The following is a 19,799-nucleotide window of genomic DNA, read 5'->3' on the forward strand; positions in this document are numbered from 1 at the left end:
CACATAAAAAATATATATCAAGTATGTATTTGAGGGCGTTGTGCTACTAATGGGCTTTAAGATTATTGAGCACGTTCATATGTATATTTATTATGATGAACTAGAACTCTCCACTCTTGCATTTACTAAAAAAACGAAATTCAATTGGTTACTTAACGTTGACAACCTGTATGATCAATACTTGCAATTAGGCTTTATTTTGAAACATAGATTTGGCATTGGGAGCAATCCCTAAGCATCATACAATCAGGCTGCAAAAGCGGAAAAATTATAATTGATAATCCTCTTGCCCATTGTTGGAGCTGCACTTTACAAAAGTGGCAAATATTCAATTTATTATAGCAGTTTTGATTCCCCCAAGCACTTCGATACCTTTCGCATTTAATCAGTTTACCTTGAATTGGGCATGTAGGTATATACATGGATGGATGTGTGTGTTATTGATTCGGTCCTGAATGACTCTTCAGAAGTGTTTTAGAGACTCGAAGGAAAGATTACAATCAATTGATATTTACGTGCGATGTTTGTAAAAAGGCATTTACAGCGGACTCTTTCGCCCAAAAATCACGGAGAGTTGACTTCTCGGGGGGCTCGCGGGTCGGGTAGGTGGTCATCTCCGTCGTGGTCGACTCGGCGTACATGTGGTCGGTAATTGGCTTTTCTTGTGCGGATTAGTTAGCCTTGATTTGCTATTTTTGGCATAGAATGTGTGCCTTGACTTGATTCGCCTAATAAATGAATTAAAAGCACGTGTCACTTGGCCTGACCTGATTTATGCGGCAATGCTTTGTTCGCCGCTTGCTTTGGCTTTGGCTTGGGCTCTGACGCTGGCTCTGGTAATTTGAATAATTGGCCTTACGACACCATATGGACCGTGTAAAAAAGCATTTATCACAGCTAATATAATTAATGTCACTGGCACTACACTTGCAGCATAAATCATATGCCTTGAGAAAATCGTTTGCACGTACTAATCCGCGCTTAGCAAATTATGTTTGAGCGCAACTTTTTGGGAGCCACTCTTAATGGCGTATTGCTTAGACCCGGACCCGGACAACCACAATACCCGTGCTGCCGTATTACAACTGTTTGGCCTGTGCGAGCTGCTTGCGCCATTTGGCTCTTCGCGCCTATGTCCGCTGAAAAGTTGTGAGTCCGCCAGACCACAGGCGACAATATGGCGAAAATATTGTATTGCATACATAAACATAAGCAAACGAAAGCCGATCCAGCAACAGAAGCAGCCAGGACAGGCCGAGTGCCTTGACAGAGCTGCGCAAGTGTGAGTGAGTGTATGTGTCTGTGTGTGTGTGTGTGTATGGGGTGTGTGTGTGTGTGAGTGTGTGTGTGTGTGTGTGTGTGGCAAGGTCTAATGGAATTTTCAAATAGCTCACAAACTTTATATAAAATCTACACAAAACACACAAACGGCTGCGCTAACGGTTCCGCCAAAGAAGACGATGACGGTAACGATGTTAGGGTTGGGACTGAGGTTGGGCCTGGGGTCTGGTCGTAGTGACACGTTAGCCATCAACAACAATGTCGACGACACACATGCAGAACAACTATGGCAGCGTTTCAATTGCACTTCCGCTTGTACCAGTTTTCATTTCAAAACTCATAAGTTTTAGTCAACGAGGCGACGTTGACGATAGCGATGACAGCGTCGTCGACGACGACGTGACCAACTTGGGTATGCCCGGCGCAGCTGGCTGCTTGGGCAGTGCTCGATCTTGCGGCTGACGGCGCGGCACGAGTATTTGCAAATTCTAAAACTTTTCAATATGTCGTCGTACTGCGGCACATACTGTGGGGCAAATGCAAACTGTCAGTGGCAAAAATAAATAATTTTGCGAACAGCTATGCAGATACCAAATGACCATGTGTGAGTGCTTTGAGGCGGACACATATTCCGGCGTGCTAGAGCGAAAGCCAAGGAGGAGATTGGCATTCATTGACTCGTTTTCATTATGCAATGCTCGGTATTGATCCCTTGTCCGGGCAGCGAAAGCTGTCTTGGAAAAATAACGGAAGTGTGCCCTAGCGCCCAAGAGACGGCCTCGGCGTTGGCGTCGGCGTCGGCCTCTTCTGCCCGCTGCTCAGCTGCTTGACAACTTTCTCCATTAGCGCACAATGGAACACGACACACAAGTCGAATTTGTTGTCTGAGCCATCAATTCAAGTTGAAGACGCCTTCTCGCCATTCTCGTGCCCCTTCCCACTTCCCACTTCCCACTTCTCGCTTCCCATTTCCAAGCCAGGCGACACCAATTTCGCATCGTCTGTGTTTTATTGCTGCGCGCATTGAGTCAGGGTGCCGTTGCCTCCTCTTCAGCGCGCCGGCTGAATTGAGTTGTTTTGCATAGTTTAAACAAATCCCTTGACGGCAAGTCTTGGTCAGGAGTTATGAAAATATGATGGGGTCGGGACATTGTTGCTTCGCCGGTATTCCAGCTGCACAGAGATGCCTGTGAATAATTTATATATATTTTGCAAATGGGATAAATAGTTAAGGTGCTTTGGCCTGTGTCGTTTTGTCGTTGTATAAAATTTGTGATCATTTGTTTCAGCCGCTGTTGCCAGTTGGCTACTTATTTCTTGGCAGCCAGCCACCACCGTGCCAGCATCTGGGATAGACCCCTTCCTTCCGCAAAAAATAAGAGCAAAAAAAAAAAAAAAAAACAACAACAAAAAACAGACAACAATTTCTAATTACTGTCATTTGGCTCTGGCTTAGGTTTTGGGCTTTGCGGCCACTCAAAGGCAGGGGAAGAAGCCAACATTTCGCTAATTTTTGCTGCGATATGTCTGAGCGCGCACAATTTGGCTCGGCTCTGGCACAATACAATTATTTGGCGGCTTGTTTTGCGTTTAATCAGTTCATTGGGATTGCGGTTATGGGTCTTGGGTCTTGGTCTATAAAAGGGTATACAATGGAGCGACGGCTTACCCCGAAGTAAGCTTTTCAACTGCCTATTCTCATAGATGTACGAATAATATATACATATGGAACATCTTTAACAGAGCTCAAATTGCAAATGTGATAAGACTGCCTTGGAGTCGTGCGCCGCTGCGAAATATAACGCCATCGCTCTATTAATTTATAGTCGTGCGGCTGCATCCACGGCAACTTGCAACTGTCCTCGGATATTTATTCAACGCCACTCCTTGTTGGTGTTTACGTCGCAGTTTCTGATGCTGCAATTAAAAACGCTGATATATGTTCTTTTTACAATTCAATAAATTCACGCAATGCTTTACTGCCATCTGACTGTCTAGCCATTTGACTGTCTGACAGTGCGACCGGCTGACCATCCATTTACCCTGGGCGCTACTTTTAGCCCAGTGCGCCTTGTATACAATTTATTTTGACTCTTTGCACGCGAGCAATTTCGAATCCTGCAACCAATGACAGTTTAATTAATTGCCACACTGTAATGCGTTTTAAATTGTCATGTTTATACAGGAATGTCCGGCGGGTGCCAAGAGCCCGGAACGCTCTGGCAGATCCCGGCCAGTCGGCCCGCTCACACTGAGCGGAGTGTGTATGCTGGCCAGTGGTTGTTAAACAATGAACAATGGTCGAGAACAGAACTCAATCAGCCAAAAACATTTACAATATTTCTCGAAAATAGCTCAGGGATGAACTAATAAGTGAAAAAGCTGTAGCAGTCGCAGATACCCTGAATATATTTTAGTATTGCTATACTTCTACAAATCGATACACTCAAATATATGAAGAACTTCTTCTTAATTTATCTGAATACCGGGATCTCATTGAAATGGATAATCTGGGCGTAATGAAAGGCAATATCAGGGATGAGCACACATGTATCTTTTAATTGGGGCTGCGAGCTGAGTCGATATACTCTTCAGCATGCAGACATCAAGGTTGTATATTTTATATCATTTTGATTGTTGTATTCCTTGAACATTGCTTCCAAATTTAACAAAATTCTGTATGAAATTTTTAACGCACTGAAGTAAGAACTATTCGTATTATTAATATTATTTATATAATTCTATATTGGTTTTGTGCAGTGTCCGAATTGCTCTTCGCGCGTCTTTTTATACCCTGAACCCATTTTCAATGGGAAATCAGGGTATAATGGTTTTGTGAAAAAGTATGTAACGGGCAGAAGGAGGCGTGGCAGACCCCATAAAGTATATATATATTTTTGATCAGCGCGACGAGCTGAGTCGATATAGCCCTATCTGTCCGTCCGTCCGTCCGTCCGTCCGTATGAGTGCGTCGATCTCAGAAGTTATAAGAGCTAGTGAGCTGAAATTTGGCATGCATACTCGTGAGTACCATAAAAAAGTTTCGGATGATTTATCGAAAAAATAAGATAAACTTGTACTGCGTATGGTATACACGAGTATGCATGCCAAATTTCAGTGCTCTATCTCTTATAGCTTCTGAGATCGGCTTGCTCATACGGACGGACGGAGAGACGGACAGGGCTATATCGATTCATCTCGTCGTCCAGATCAAGAATATATATACTTTGTGGGGTCTGCGATATTCCTTTTGCCGGTTAAATACTTTTCCCAAAACCATTATACTCTGATTTCCCATTGTCAATGGGTTCAGGGTATACAAATATTCTCGGGATGATAACTTAAGATACAAACTTTATATTTGTGAATCTATTTTTTTTTTAGTTTTCATTTTAAAATTATAGTTTTAGCTTTAATAATCTTGTGTATTGTCGTAAAGAGCAAGATGCAAATTTTCATACAAGATTAATTCGGTCTATTATTTAGACTTGTGCAAAAAACTCGAATACCTCCTGCCTGTTATTAGAGCTATAGCCAAATGGCCTATAATGTGTTATTTACATGAACTCCTTATGATATTGAAATATATAGAATATTTTTCAATGTTCTCTTAATATAATATCCACTGTAGTTCAACGAGTGGTTATTACCCACCGAAGGTGGTGCGGCTGTGTTGTTGGCATTATTATTTTCAATTTGTGTTCCATTGCTTTTAATAATTGCTATTATTGGTCTGGTTGGGTGGCGATGTTTTTTCTCTAGTGTGTTTTTAATTTCAACACCTACATATATGCATATGTGGCTGCAATATTTATTTCATCAGCGCTTGTCGCTTTACGTCTGCTGCGTTTCAATTAAAACCTCGGATCCACACTTGACCACAACATTTGAAATGCCCGAATGGCATTTAAATGGCATCAAACGTGTCTATTCTGATTTGAAAATGCATCGTAATTGGCAGCCAGTAATTTGTTAAAGTGCTTTTGGGCTCCAGGTCGAAGTCTGCTTACGGATTATGCAGCAGCAGCAACACCAGCAGCTGCACCGGCTTTGGCCACATTTGCCAATCAAATGCATTTGCAACATGGCGTATGCGTAATATTAATTGAAGTTAAGTCTGTGCTTGCGTTGCAGGGATTATTTAGCTACTGCTGGCCGCAGAGGCAACGGCCTGTACGTCGATTAACCCTAATAGCATACGCCTCAGGGAACACACACACATCTGTATTTATATGTCTGCTTATGTGTGCTTAGGTATTTCCAGAGCAGCCCCTGAGACCACACTTTAAGCTAAATTGGCGATAAACCAAAAAGCAAACGGCTGGCAGACGCTACGTGCAACAATTGTTTATCGAATCAATTCACTTAATATGCACAGCAATGTTGACGTACTCAGAAATGCATCAGCCCTCTTCGGGTGGGCAGGCGAGCAGCAACAATTCATTGTGATAGCCGTCGGCGAAGATGGCTGCAGATGAGATTGTCCTCGCTAACAGATGCTCACGCGCAATTTGCGTCCACATCTCAGCCGCATGTATCACGTAAATGGCAGCGGAATTCATCACTTGTCTGTGGATGATGGCGATGCTCGGTAGAGGCGCACAGATGCATGGGGTTATAATTTTAGTGTCTTTTGCTGTCGCCAAAGACAGGAAAGAACTTTGCATTGACGTCATATTTCGTGCGGTCGTGCGCTTCTGTTTTGAAGTTAATTACAATGCGCCTGGCCCTGACTCGTGACTCCTGCTGGCTCCTGGCTCCTGTCTGCTGACTTCTGACTCCTGACCTTGCGTGCTGCATTCGCGATGCAGGGGTTTCGCTTTTAGCTTGCCGCGCACGTTTGTGCCAAAAATCTTAATTTCTTTTGGACTGGTTTGAAAGTCAGAAGCCCTTCGTGTCCATTTTTCTTCCAATTTAGGGCGCAGCACCGCACAAGCACAAGAACAAGTCCAAGCCCAAGCCTCTAAGCACACACCCCGACACCGACACCGACACCCTTTCGTTCCTTGTAATTTCGTGCATGCGATTCGCGGTTGCCCTAGCCGGTTATCATTTCCAACTGGCTGCACCTTACAACTTTAAGGAAGCTTCGAATGTCTGAATTCTGAATGATTTTGTCATAACATTTGTGGATGGGCACGGAGCATTTCTGCATACTGCAGAGCAGCTAATTGACTGGCATTGATTATGTGTGTGCCAGGGTCGAATGGCCTTGTTACTCTGGGCCATTTTGCCATATGGGCAATTATTTTAACAAGACGAATGCAATTTGCTGCACCCCAAATCATATCAGCTTCAACGGCTGCCCGCCCACGGGTCACGCACGCAACGTGACGAATGAATTATCATAAATGCTCTGGTAAACCTTGCCTTTGCTTGCGTGCCAGCAGCTTGGCTCCTGTTGAATCAAATATGAGTCTAGATTAATTTCTATTACTACACTTGCTTAGTGCGCTCGCAGTTGACGCCCTCTCGAACAGGAGCTCTCCCTCTATCGCCCTCCCTTCCCATTGTCCCTCTCATGCATACACTTTTAATTTCCCTAAGTGAAACGCCGCAAGTTTTAAATTGGCTCGTTTCTCACAAGGAAGCGTCCAGAGAGGCTTCGCAGAGCTACAGAGGACAACACTGGATCCCATGCACTTCAGGCAGCTGCAGGGCATGGCTGCCCTTCTCTGCTCCGGTGCCCGATGCTTTGGTATTGTTCCTGGTTGCCTTTTGAGCGCCTCCTGCTCCACATGGAACTCCATGCGGCAGCAGCACCGCCGGCGGCCCGAACAGCGCCTCGTCATAAGTTTTGATTTGGCAAAAGTCTCCTGCTGCGCTTTTGTTTACCAGCCACGGGCAGTGCCCGAGGGTGCTTTGCTGGTGCAGCTGCATGGCTTTTGGCTGGCTTCAGCATGAGCCTTTGTCTCGGACGATCTTAGACGCTTGCCGGGCTGAGTGCATTAGGGATACAGTCGGCGAATAACCTAAGATGCTGTGAATACGCGGAATGCCCAGGCAGGTCAGGCCACGCCAAGCCATTATCTTTGCGGATTATGAATGCATGAATTCCTATCGGCACTGCTCAGACTTCCCCAAAGGCATGTAAAACTCGTTCAATAGTTGCCGTGGGACGTGCAGGAAGTGCAATTCGTTGATTGCCTACGATTTCAATTTGAGCTTCATGCAAATCGAAAATCTATCTCCAGAGTTTTAATGCGTTTACAGTGGGCTAAAGTCGTGCATAAGAGTGAGTTTATCGTCGTTTAGGTCTTAACAATATTATAAAAGCTGTTACTGTTATTATAAAAGTATCGATAATAAAACTCTACAAAAATTTAGGGCAAATTAGATCCTATATAAAAGTAATGCATCATCGGGTAATTTCTAAAAATATATCAATACTTATTTATAGAGAAGATTTTTACTTTTTACACCCGGAATCAATCGATTTATACTGGTTTATCTAAAATTAATTTAAGATATTGTAATATAGACGGAAATGTGTTTGACTGATTGAGTTTTAGTTTAGATTAGCTACTTTTTACTTAAGAAGTGAAGTATCGGTGTTTGCGCGTAGTCTGCGAATTTTCTTGAATATAATTTCAATTCTGTCTCAACAAATATCTTACCAACCATGGCAAAGGTTTGGCTGATGAGCACTCTCTTTTGCTCTTTCAAGAACAGCGATTGTTCTCTTAGAAATCATATAAAAGGGCCATAAAACGCAAGACCTAATTTCTAATTCCACCCCATTTCACGAAATCATACTTTGCGCGCGTAGCGTGTAAAAAGTGAAACTCCCACGAATGAAATACAAATAGCCCAACAGGCTAGAAACACTATCGAAAGAGTGTTACATAGTTTCAGTTGCTATACACATATTCTTACACTTGTACACACTCATACACATACACAGACGAGATTGTACGACCCAATCCAGTCCATAGTACTGAGAACTGAGAGCTTGGGACAAAGCGCTCAGCAGTGAGAGCGACGAATGGTCAATAAAGACGAAAGTGTTCGCATGCAAAAATGTGAGTTCCGAACCAAAAACTGTAGAATAACAAAAGTGAGAGTTTCTTAGCTTTTAGGCCAACTGACCCGAATAGAGGGTTCGGACTGGAGTTGGGGAATGGAACGCTGACCGCAAAAACCTACAGTGTATATAATTTATATGAGTATATATATATATATATATATATATATAGTATATATATATATATATATATATATATATATATATATATATATATATATATATATATATATATATATGTATATGTATTTTTCGGATTCTATTTGCATAATTATACCAAAATATTCAAATTTCTATTGATTTTGCACTAAAGTTGACGTGAAAAGCAACACTTAAACTTCAAAATGTGTAAAACAAATTTAAATTAAAGCTAAGCACGCGTCGCTTATAATACGCGTTATAAAAAGGAGAACTTACCTTGAAGACCTTGAATGAGGAGACCACATAGAATGCACCGTCCTCCAGTTCATCTAGGTGGTACTTTCGGTCGCCATCCATGGAAAAGACGTAGCGTGCACCGCGTGGCAAATCCATTTTGGGAGAGATTTTGTCGAGTAGATTGTCCAGCGAGGTAACATCTCGGCCGGGACGGTAACGCAACTCAACGCCCGGGAAGAAGGGGTCGCCATTACGGTAGAACACAACGCGACGAGCCTTCCAGTACGATAGATTCGAGTAACGGGAGGCCGCGGCACTCGAGATTTCTGGCCGCGATTTGGAGCGTACTAGCGGCACGACTGGCGGCTGCTCTGAGTTCTCACTCATGTTATCCAAATAGCTGGGACTAAGCGCACGACTCTGGGCGCCTGTGCCTGCCCCCGAGCCTACAGCTGATCCGCTGACTCTACCGTTGCGCTGGGACCAATAATCGAGCGAGGAGCCACCGGCAGTGGCAGCGGCACGGACTGCAGCTCCACCTCCACCCACAGTCGGTGCTGCACTGCTATTACCCTGCAAGTCCCCGGATGCTAGGTCATCATCCTCGTCGTATTGGGCATTCTGAAGATGTATTTGAAAGCTTGTTGAGCTGCCGGCACGCCGACTTGTGGGACTCTTAGTAGGGCTATTGCAGTTACTATCGCTGTTCCGACCCAGGCGCGAGCTGTTGTTATTTACGAGGTTATCGTTATCATCGAACTGGGCTGTCGTCTGAGGGAATGTCGGCGAAACGTTTCCTTCGAGTTGTAAGTTCGAACTAATTTGAGGCATTGTTTGGCCGCCGAGAATGGGCTCGCCATTAACAGCTGCGAGGCCACCGTCGCCATCACCATCGCCTTCACCATCGCCATCTCCATGACCAACATTAGCACCAGCGCCTGTACCAGCACCAGCCCCAGCAACAGCGTCTCCGTAGTCGTTCTCTTCGTTGGACATTGTCCGTGTAGCAAGAGTTGCGTTCAAGCTCTCTTTGCTTTCCTCGGCTCTCTGTCTCTGTCTCTCCCTCTGCGTCTCCTTCGCTCGCTCTCTATATCGTGGTCTGTTGTGACACAAATCTCTGCGTGCCGTTGCCTTGCGTGACTCCTTTGTTGTGGTCAAAAGTCGCCAGGGTAGCGTCTATATCGCGTCGACTCAAAACGACTTGAAGGAGCAAATTCTACTCAATTCGTTCGCGTATAAGATTTAGATTCGACGTAGTCGACGTGGGCCACGTGTGCTGAGAGGTTCTGGCTTCCACTTACATTGTCCGTTATTAGATCCTCATATACAGCTGTAGATGATCCTAAAAATGCACGAAATATTTATGCCCTTAGCGTGTCGAGTTACTTAGAAATTCGTTTTATATCAAATCTCGGTTTGAGTTAGCACACAAATCTCGCTATTTGAGCTATTTGGAGCTTTCTACTCGATAGCCATCATCGGAGTACTAGCAAAAGGCAATGCGTCCATGTCATGTCCATTTTCAGAAGCCCTTCAGATACACTCCAGACGCAACTCAACAACTGTCGGACCAACAACTTCACAGTTCCTTTGTCTGTAAACAGTGAAACAGTGTAAGGAACCCACTTCAACTTCTCACTCTGCTTCGACAATGATGCCAGCGTTGGGCTCTTGAATGGAAAAATCGCGCACTATTTGTCTTGTTTCATGCATCCGCCCTTTAAGTCTCCCCTACATTGGACTGTGCCTGTGTCGGCGAAGTCCGCCTGTGTAGGACCTCAGAAGTGGCTGCTGCTACAATTGACTTTAAACGAAATTTTGGGCCAGTTGGCAAACTTGCTCTGTTGTACGTACAAGTGGGCAAGGATTTTTCACTTATATGCAAGCATATCCACGCTCTGGAGCTGACCAAGAGCTGGGCGTAACTTGCCTCAAGTGACGTGGGTCTGTTCAGTTTGGCCCGTCCACCCCACTGACGCTTGGCTCATATGCAACTATTTCAGCCGCATTGAAATTTACCATTGCGAAGTTTTTTGTTTTGGATAATGGTTGGTTGGTCGGTGGAATCGGCTGTGGGAAATTGGCGAATGTTTCCACGTTTTCTACCGTTGACTTACCTGGCTTATGTAAATTACTTTTATTGCAACACGTTGCACTGCACTGCTGCCGTTTGTGGCTGGGGTCGTTCGTTGTCCTTTGCACTATTTTTTGCGGCAATTAGGTTAATGCCACTTTGGCTACGGACCTCTGGGATGATGTTGACTGCTAATGTGCAAGCGGTTGTTGGCTCCTCGGATGGCGCAGCCTCCGTCGCGTTTACTCGCACTAATTGCCTATCAATCAGGCTCGATTGTTTCAACTTATTTGAGAAAGCAGGCGGCGCGGGGATAAGCACACATATTTACTTGAATCGAATTTAATGAAGTCGAGCAAAGTTTATTAAAATATCTTACGAGAAAGTTATCAAAGGGAAGTGTTCAACTTTCAGACTGGTCTTCCCTTAGCAGCTCTTGGCCGTGTGCACAATGCAGAAGAAATTCCGTCTGGCAACTTTGCCGGTCGAAGTGTTTTTGAATTGTGTTTCATGTGCCTGTCCACTCTAAAGTCCTACACGTAGCCAATTTTCATAGAGAGCGCGCCTCGGGCTCCGTCGACGACGACGACGACGTCGCGGGCATTGAATTACTTTCTGTTGTTGTGTTGCTTTGATTGTGGTGCAGGCGCCTGACTTATGGGCTAATGCTGCCACGCGACTTCTCCGGCATCGCCACACCTCCAAGCCCCCGTTCGCCTAATTGTGCTCTGCTTATAAGTCACCCGTCCCTGTGGCGGGCATTGTGCCATTCGCCGTTCTTTTAACCATTTTGCTGTGCCACTTCCTCCACCTCCGTCCAATCTCGTGGTCGACAAACGCCTCTAAAACAGGCTAGCGGGAGGTTTAACCACCTCGGCGACATTACGAGTAAAGTGCTCGAACTCAGTTTGAGGTATCACAAAAGTTAGCACTTGTTACTTAATGGCTCGAGCGTTTGGTGCTCGAACGTATGTACAGCGGGATACCGTACACTTTAACCCCATCGGAGAGCTATTTGATAGAGACATTAACAAGAATGCAGTTATGAACATCATCAATATTAAGTTATCGATTATGATGATAACACAATCGCAAAACATGTCATCAGAAATGAAAGCTAGAATCGATTTTATGCCTTTTACATAACCTTGTTTTTACATTTTAATGATCCTGATTTTGTCAAACGACACATATGCAAATCTGTGTGAGTAAAACTGACTTTTTTGAAAAATGAATAATTATTTATTTTCGGTCTATCAATGATAGCTAAGTTTTGATTCACCTAAAGATTATATATGAGTAACTTTTGAAATATCCAAAATTTTCAGAAAGATTTGTTTTTTATTCAGTTTCTTAGTCCAGTGTGTGGCTCTCTAAGCTAACGTGCTTGCTTATTTAGTTGTAAAATTAGAGTCACGAATTTGCTGATTCGTTGTACTTTACGTGGGTAAAATCAACGCCGACAAAACCTTTCACCATGTCATGGGGCTCCTTGCTGCGACGTTTCCCACTTACTTTTCCACTTCTTTGGTAGTCCCAGGCTGCAATGCCGTCAATTTTTGTTTAGGGTCACGCTATTCTACTGAACCGATTAACAGAAGTGCAACTGATCTACAGTTGTATACCCTGTAAGCTGTCAAAGAAGAATTTAATAAAATCGTTCTAATGTAAAAGTTGCAGCAATAGAAAAAAATCTGAAAATGCTTATATGATAAAATATATATCCAACTATAGTTAAATAAAGGATATCTTATAATAGGGCACTTTTAATAAGTCACCATTAATTAGTCATCTCACAATTAGGCCAAACTCCGGTGGCAATACGTTTTTATTACATTATATTTCCAAATAGCGATTGTGACTTGAACTACATAGGTAGTCGCAAGGTCTAGTTGGGTTAAGTCTCTGCACGACAATCTCAGGACCTCCGTAACTAAGCCGAAACACATAACCCCCTATTGAAGGCAATGTATAATCCAATGACTGTCAAAATGAATTGTTCACATTAAATTTATTTGATGCTATTTCATGCATTCACAGATACATTCATATAGAAATAAATTATCACTGGAAATGTTTACGTAGCCTGAGAGTAATGAAATCACGCCGAAAAGAATTATTATTCATATGTCCCTCCGTTAGAGTATCTTAAGTTCGATATTCTGTTGATAACTATTACGTTTTGTAATTAATAATTTTACTCTTTATTCTTACAGTCGCGTGGGCGACCCACCGTTTGGTGAAGTTAATGTATTATTTTAATATTATTTCCGGAAAGTGCGTGACTTTAGCTCATTGCAAATGAAAAGTCAAATTGTGTATTATTTTGCTTCATGTAGTTATGAAGATCAAGTAAGACAGCATGGGACTGCCTGACTATTACACACCCTAAACCATACGGATTTACATAGACAGGCAGGCAGGCCTAGATTGGCTTAGCTCGTCGTCCTGAGGTCTGTCGCTATTGCTTCTGCCAGGGTATAATATATACAATAAGGTCAAGCCTAGGATTATTTAGTTTCAGTTATCATGTTGATAACTGGACGTCGTCATTAAGTAACTCCGTCTGCTTATTCATATACATAGGAGTTAATACTTATATCTTCAACTTAACCAAATCACTTTATGATGAAATATACAAAATATAAAATTGAAGGTTTCCGGAAACGGATTTAGATTAAGAATTTGCAAGTTTCCAGTTTACCCATTGTTATTACTGGCATATTATCACCCGCATTAGTGGCTAATCTATTAAATATCTCATGATTATAAGAACTACATATGTATATTTTTTTTTTTTTTTAAGAGATAGGTATTAATCACAAAATGATGTCTCCACAAGTCGACTATGTATTATGCCGTAAGCATAAAATAAGACTTCATTTCCTTTAGGCATTTAAAATAATGTTTGTTGAGTTGCTCTTTTAATTTTTATAAATTTTATAGAGTACAGATAACTGTGATTACTCTGAGATGCTCTACATTTTAAGTTTTAGTATAGATCTATGTTCAGGGTTTTAGCCTCTGCGACCAAGCCAAAAACAATAAAGAAAACATAATATACGCACTTTATTCATTTCGTCGTCTGTGATGCATATCTAGAGATATATATAGGTCCTTGCTATCCGTATTTCAGTGCACTAAGAGATACTCAAGCAGACGAAGAACAAATGCCGCTGGAGTATACAGCTCATACGAGTGGCAGTGCACCAAAAAGCCACTAGCAAGTCCAATGGCACAAGCCTATATTTTTATTGCATACTTTGGAGCGTGATTCGCAGTTCCCGTCTGGAACATTGTAAATAAATGCGATAGAAAAAATGGTGCAAAGGGTGTGGTCAAATGACTGCAACGACGACAGCAACTGGCAGAAAACCTCAATAAGAACAAGAACGAGAGCGACAACAATGGGGCTGTTTTAATGTGACCATTAAACAATAGCAATAAGGACAATGGATACACACACATACACACAGGCACACACACAAAGCCACCAACCAGTGCACTGGTTGCAGAGCTATAGTAAACGCTTGAACAAAAGCTCGCTGCTTACCCAGTAAACAATTTCAAAAAGATATATGATGCGGGCGAGTCAGTTTGTAACTGAGCTAATCTACGACTACGAAACTATTTACCTGTCCAAGACACTAAAATTATTGTATTCAGTACTCTGATAACTATCTTCGCGAATTATGTGTCTATAGCTTAACTCCACAAACGGCTGCCTGGGTATAATTGCAGCTGGGTGTAAAACATAGTCCTTCCCATTGATGGCATCGCTCGAGATAGCATTTCAATGCAATGTACGAGCATAATGTCCATCACATTGCTCAAAGAAAAGAAACGTTAGGGAATGCATCTGCGACAGCCGAGGCGTGACGATGACATTGGAGGGACATGGAGCCAGTGTTCAGTGTGCAGCTAGTGTGATGAGTCGCAACAAAAGCGAGCTGTTTTATGGAAGATGCGACAAAACGAAAATGTCAATAATGAGCAAAGGCCCGTCTCTGAGTGTGCCAGGGGCCCTGCCAATAATGTGGACGCTGTTGCATTTACACCCAAATATCAATGGCTCGCTCCAGAAGCACCGGCAGCAAAGAAGAAAATCCAATAGAATCGAAGACCTACATCAGAAGCACCAGGCATCTGCTTTGACCAGCTGAATGAAGCGCATGACAAAATGGCAATATGAGAAATGAAAGAACTGAATCAAGTGTAGGTGGCAGGAAACCGACCACGAACTACTATTCGGACAACTACGTGGGTCAGTCCAGCCACAGACTTAAGTACTGCACATAAATACGCATACCAATGCGCACACACTTACGTACGTATATGTTGGAGTAAGCGTGTCGGTAAGCCCGGACGCTTAGAAATGGTAAAGTCAATGCAGTTGCTCGCATTGTAAGCCAACACATCCCTTGCGATAATTTGGTCGCTGTCATGCCGACTGGCAGGAAAAACTCGTGTCCTCAAAAGAGAATCAGTTCGAGCTGTCAACGTTTGTTGGCAAAAGTTTCAATTGTCGGCGCCCGAGGATATATGAATGCGATTGTGAATGCGATTGTTTAAGTTTTTGCCCTCCTTCCTCCTGTTGCATGTACGAAGACAATTAATTATAATATTGTGTGCTACAAGCGATCAACATAACGGCTCAAGCCATTTTCATTATCTGCATATGAAGAGGACTGACCAAATACTACTACTTGAGCACGCTTTAATGAATTGAGAATTGAAATTTTTCCTAGGTCCGTGTATGTTACGCGCATATCGAGTCTTCTTCCCAAATCGATAACTACTCCCGATATTTTATTACCAATTTAAAGCCTAATCGAAAGCTAGTTAGTTAATTATATCTCCTCCACCTTTAGAGCTACAGTCTGCAAACTTTGGTAAATGGTAAATGTGTAAATTTGAGTGTAGAGGTAGGCGTGGCAGAGTATATGAAGTATATATTTCTTTATCAGACCACGAACTGAGTTGATTTAGCCCTGTCTTTCTGTCTGCCCTTCTATGTCTATCAATGACCGTTTAAAGGTGTTTGAAGGTTTCGATATTAGGCGCTATAAGAGCTATAAACATGTTTAGAAAATAAACACAACTCAGGCTCTTAGCACACCCAAATCCACTGGCTACTGACCTGGCAGTAAACAACAGTAGGCGAAGGCTTAAAAGATCTCATCCCTTAGACCACAGACCTTAAATGTTGTTAAAAATTGTAAATATGTAAATACTGGCTTCCAGCCCATAATCTAAGTTAAGGTTAAAGTCAATAATGCGCTAAATAGTCTCAGACAATAAGCTGCAATAAATGAATTCAAAAAAAAAAAAAAAAAAAAAAACACACACACAACTATTTTTGTTTTAATGCTGTTGATCAACACCTTTAAAAAATCGTTATAATTTTATATTTCCTACATGTGTTAGCTAGAACTCTAACGCTCATACATATACGAGCATATAATATCTACTATCCTATCTACTTTAGTACATACACTAGACTGGAGCAGACTGATTTGTGAAGAACGCAGGGCATATAGACATAAGGACTTAACGATTCGTACAGTCAGAGTAAGACTCCTCCACATACCTGGATAGGCTAGAAGTGCATCCAAACCATCTTACATCTGGTCGGGCTATCGACAACAACGGATTACACCCTCCGGAACGTCAAGGAATCGAAAAAGATTAAAAACATTAAAATAGAATAGAATTAAAAGTTACTAATTTAAATTTTAGATTTATAGATTGTATCACAGGCCCATTCGCTAGTAATTGCTTAGGCGAAATGCGCTATAGAGTCTTTGACAATTAGAGACTACAAATTGAACGGAATAGAAGGAAAAACAGAAATTGCAATGCTCTTTCAATACCCATTTCAGTTGTGTGGTCAGCTAACTAATTGCTGGCTTTTTTAATTCGTTCATTTGGTGACTGCTTTTAATATGATTGCAATTTGCGCCAACATTTGGTGGCCAAAACCGTCAAAGAGTTGAATGGTCAAAACCAGCTGCACAGTGGCCGTCTCCGACAACATAGCCAATGCTTTGGCTACTATTTTCCGTAGTCGACTTTTGGGCACATTAGTTTCGCATCACTTGCCAAAAATGCTGTGGCTCGAGCCCGTAGCTTCTACTTTGCGAGTGGCTTGTTGAAAATGGCTGTTTTTATGAATGTATCTGTATATATATATATATATATATATATATGTATATATAAAGTGTATATATGTAACTATTTGTGGAGCAGAAAAACTGCAGTTGGTCAGCAACTAATTACATACTACGTATGGTACTTGGCTTCCAATTCCTTTCAGCCAATGTGAAACTTTTCATTAGCTGCAAGCATGAAGAAATAAATACATTGGTAAATCAATTATAAGGCTTTCAATTGTTCGTTCGCTTCTGTTAATTTATTTGATATATTTAATTTGACGCAGCGCTTGTCGTTAATGGAAACCAGAATACTTTCAGAATGTGAAGTTCTTGTCCCGTAGCATTTGCCTTTATTACCAGTCATCATTTCAGAGCCGCTGCAAATGTAATTAGCTCTAAGTGTAGCGTCTGCGGCCATTGTTTTCCACATCTTCGTAACTTGTTAATTACTTTTTGCATTGCGGACTTTTTATTGAAAATTAATGCCAGCGGATTGGTCATCTGGCAACGTAACGGTCCGGCGCCGCTGTAATTGAAATCAGCTTCAATACTACCACATATAAATAGGGTCTGCAGCGTTGACTCTCCTCTACATTACGAACATAATGATGTCAATTGCATGAAACTCATTATGAATTTTGATTATGGACCCATTTTTCACCCTATTTACATTTCACCACTAAAATGATTTTACAAGAACACAGCGACGGTTGGTAATTAAAACTCATAGCCTATAAATGGCTAATATACATACATATATTGATATATACATTGTTATTATACTCATTCACGAAAGTGAATCAGTATATTGGTTTTGTGCAATGTCCGTCTTGCTGTCCGTCCGTCTGTCCGTCTGTCCGTCCGTCCGTCTGTCCGTCTGTCCGTATGAACGCAATCTATTTCGGCGCTATTGAAGCTAGAGACTTGAAATTTGGAACACATACTCGTGTATATCTCCGATTTATAAAGTGTTAAAATTTTCCCGATCCGCCCACTAGGGGCGTGGCAAATCGGAAAATGCATTTTCCGATATACCAGAAATCATGTTTGTTGAAAAGCTAGAAAGCTGAAATTTGGTATGTAGGTCCGCGTTGACCACCCAAGATCACGAGCTATGGCGGATATATCTACGCCCATTGGGGGCGTGGCAAATCGGATAAAACTGTATCTCTTAAAGTTGTAAACCTAGAATGCTGAAATTTTGCACGTCAGCTAATGGTATGATTCTATAAAGTCTAAAGATAAATTATAAGTCTACGCCCATTGGGGGCGTGGTAAATCGGACCTGAAGATATAGTGATTTTTTAAATTGTCCTATATTTTGGACACTATTGATGGCAGAGACCTCAAATTTTGTATATATACTCGGACTGATCACCCAAGACCAAAAAGTTTTGTCGGATATATGTCCGCCCACAGGGGGCGTGGCAAACCGCAAAAGTTTATATCTCCTAAAGTATAATAGCTAGAAGCTTCAAATTTGGATAGTTGAGTTACTGGTAGCCTTCTCTATCGATTCCCCAAAAATAATTTTTACGTCTCTTTAGGGGCGTGGCATATCGAAAAATACCCTGTAATTTTCACATTTCTTGAGGGTAAGCATTCAAACTTTGCAGTTAGGGTACCGTTATCTCTTTCTAAAAACTGACCAAAAATGAGGTGTCTACGCCCAGTTGGGGCGTGGCAAATCGGAAAAACCTGTATATTCTACAGTATTAGAGCGAAACTTAACTACTAAATTGTTGATGGGATGTGAATGAGTATTCCGCAGTCGGTAACGTCCGACTGCAACGTTCTTACTTGTTCTAGACTAAGTTCATGCAAATTCTCTCAGAACTGTAAGTGCCAACCGTAGCAGGCCGAGATCTTTTTCTTACTCTCACTCAAAGATATACGTTTCATTATATTATGAGTAATAATACATTACATTCACTTGAATATGACAGACTTTAATCCCAAGAGTTGCACAGAAAAACCCTCTCACACTCGCCTTGTTGTGGCGCGAACGTGTAAAAGTATTGCTGAAATCATAAGCAAGTACAAGAAAAGACTATTTTCTGAGACGCGCCAAGTACTCGAAAGATCGAAATGCCGTGACTGTGGCCATTTGATTGGACGTTGCAACTTTGACTTATTGAAGAGCGGCCAACGGTGCGTATGTGTAATCAAGGGAATTTAAGTAGATCTTGACCAATTGTTAGTTAAAATTTAGATTCAATTTCATCTCAAGCAAAAAAATCTATGCCGGCTTATTTTGTATATTCTTTGTCCTACTTTTGGGGTTGGCATTGATACTGATACGTCGATACAACCACACATTTATTTATGGATCTGGCGGCTGCAAGTCGGGAATTTTTTGGACCTACAATGATTGCATTGTAATGGCCTAGCCAAACAGCAAGTATGATAAATTTGTTATTCTGCAACTATATTTTCATCTATCTATGTTCTCATTTCAGAAATTCTTGCCTAAAGCTACGAATGGTAAGTCATGGATATATATAATATGGTGTTTTATTTAGCTCGGCTCAGACGTTCTGCTGCTGATGCAACAACTGCCATTGACTCTGCCAAAACAAAAAGCTCTACTATTTGAAATACAGTTTTTGCAAATTTGTACAGTTTTATATCTAGAGAGTAAAAGAATTTGTTATGTAGATTACTGATCTTTCAAAAATCAATCCGAAAATCAAAATCAATAATCATAGCCACATCGGTTTTTATTATACTTCATATTATTATTATTATTATATATATATATATATATATATATATATATATATATATATATATATATATATATATATATATATTGCATTTTCTGTATGTTAAGAAATCAAGGATACAAAGATTTTATGTATATATGGATCAAAGTCTTTATTAAGTT

The 19,799-nt window shown here is 41.6% G+C and overlaps 1 protein-coding gene and 1 long non-coding RNA gene across 3 annotated transcripts in view; one reads left to right on the forward strand and one right to left on the reverse strand.

Moving 5' to 3' along the window:
* The window catches only part of LOC6583596 (echinoderm microtubule-associated protein-like CG42247), a 48,356-nt gene extending 37,115 nt beyond the window's left edge, over nucleotides 1–11,241 (reverse strand). Inside the window, exons 1-3 of the mRNA XM_032731224.2 lie at nucleotides 11,137–11,241; nucleotides 10,801–11,042; nucleotides 8,723–10,025 (exon numbers count right to left, since the gene is read on the reverse strand). Of these exons, the coding sequence (XP_032587115.1) occupies nucleotides 8,723–9,679 (957 nt within the window). The 5' untranslated portion in view covers nucleotides 9,680–10,025; nucleotides 10,801–11,042; nucleotides 11,137–11,241. The remainder of the gene's footprint in view (nucleotides 1–8,722; nucleotides 10,026–10,800; nucleotides 11,043–11,136) is intronic.
* Nucleotides 11,242–18,763: 7,522 nt separating this feature from the next.
* The window catches only part of LOC26527773, a 50,594-nt gene continuing 49,558 nt past the window's right edge, over nucleotides 18,764–19,799 (forward strand). Inside the window, exons 1-3 of one of the 2 annotated variants that reach the window (XR_004364258.2) lie at nucleotides 18,764–19,063; nucleotides 19,125–19,313; nucleotides 19,372–19,396. This is a non-coding gene — a long non-coding RNA (uncharacterized LOC26527773). Of the gene's footprint in view, nucleotides 19,064–19,124; nucleotides 19,314–19,371; nucleotides 19,646–19,799 lie in introns of those variants that run through there. The other variant, XR_001449186.3, reaches the window with a different exon arrangement.

This window comes from Drosophila mojavensis, unplaced genomic scaffold (genome assembly GCF_018153725.1).
Source record: "Drosophila mojavensis isolate 15081-1352.22 unplaced genomic scaffold, ASM1815372v1 contig_74, whole genome shotgun sequence".
Lineage (NCBI taxonomy): Eukaryota > Metazoa > Arthropoda > Insecta > Diptera > Drosophilidae > Drosophila > Drosophila mojavensis.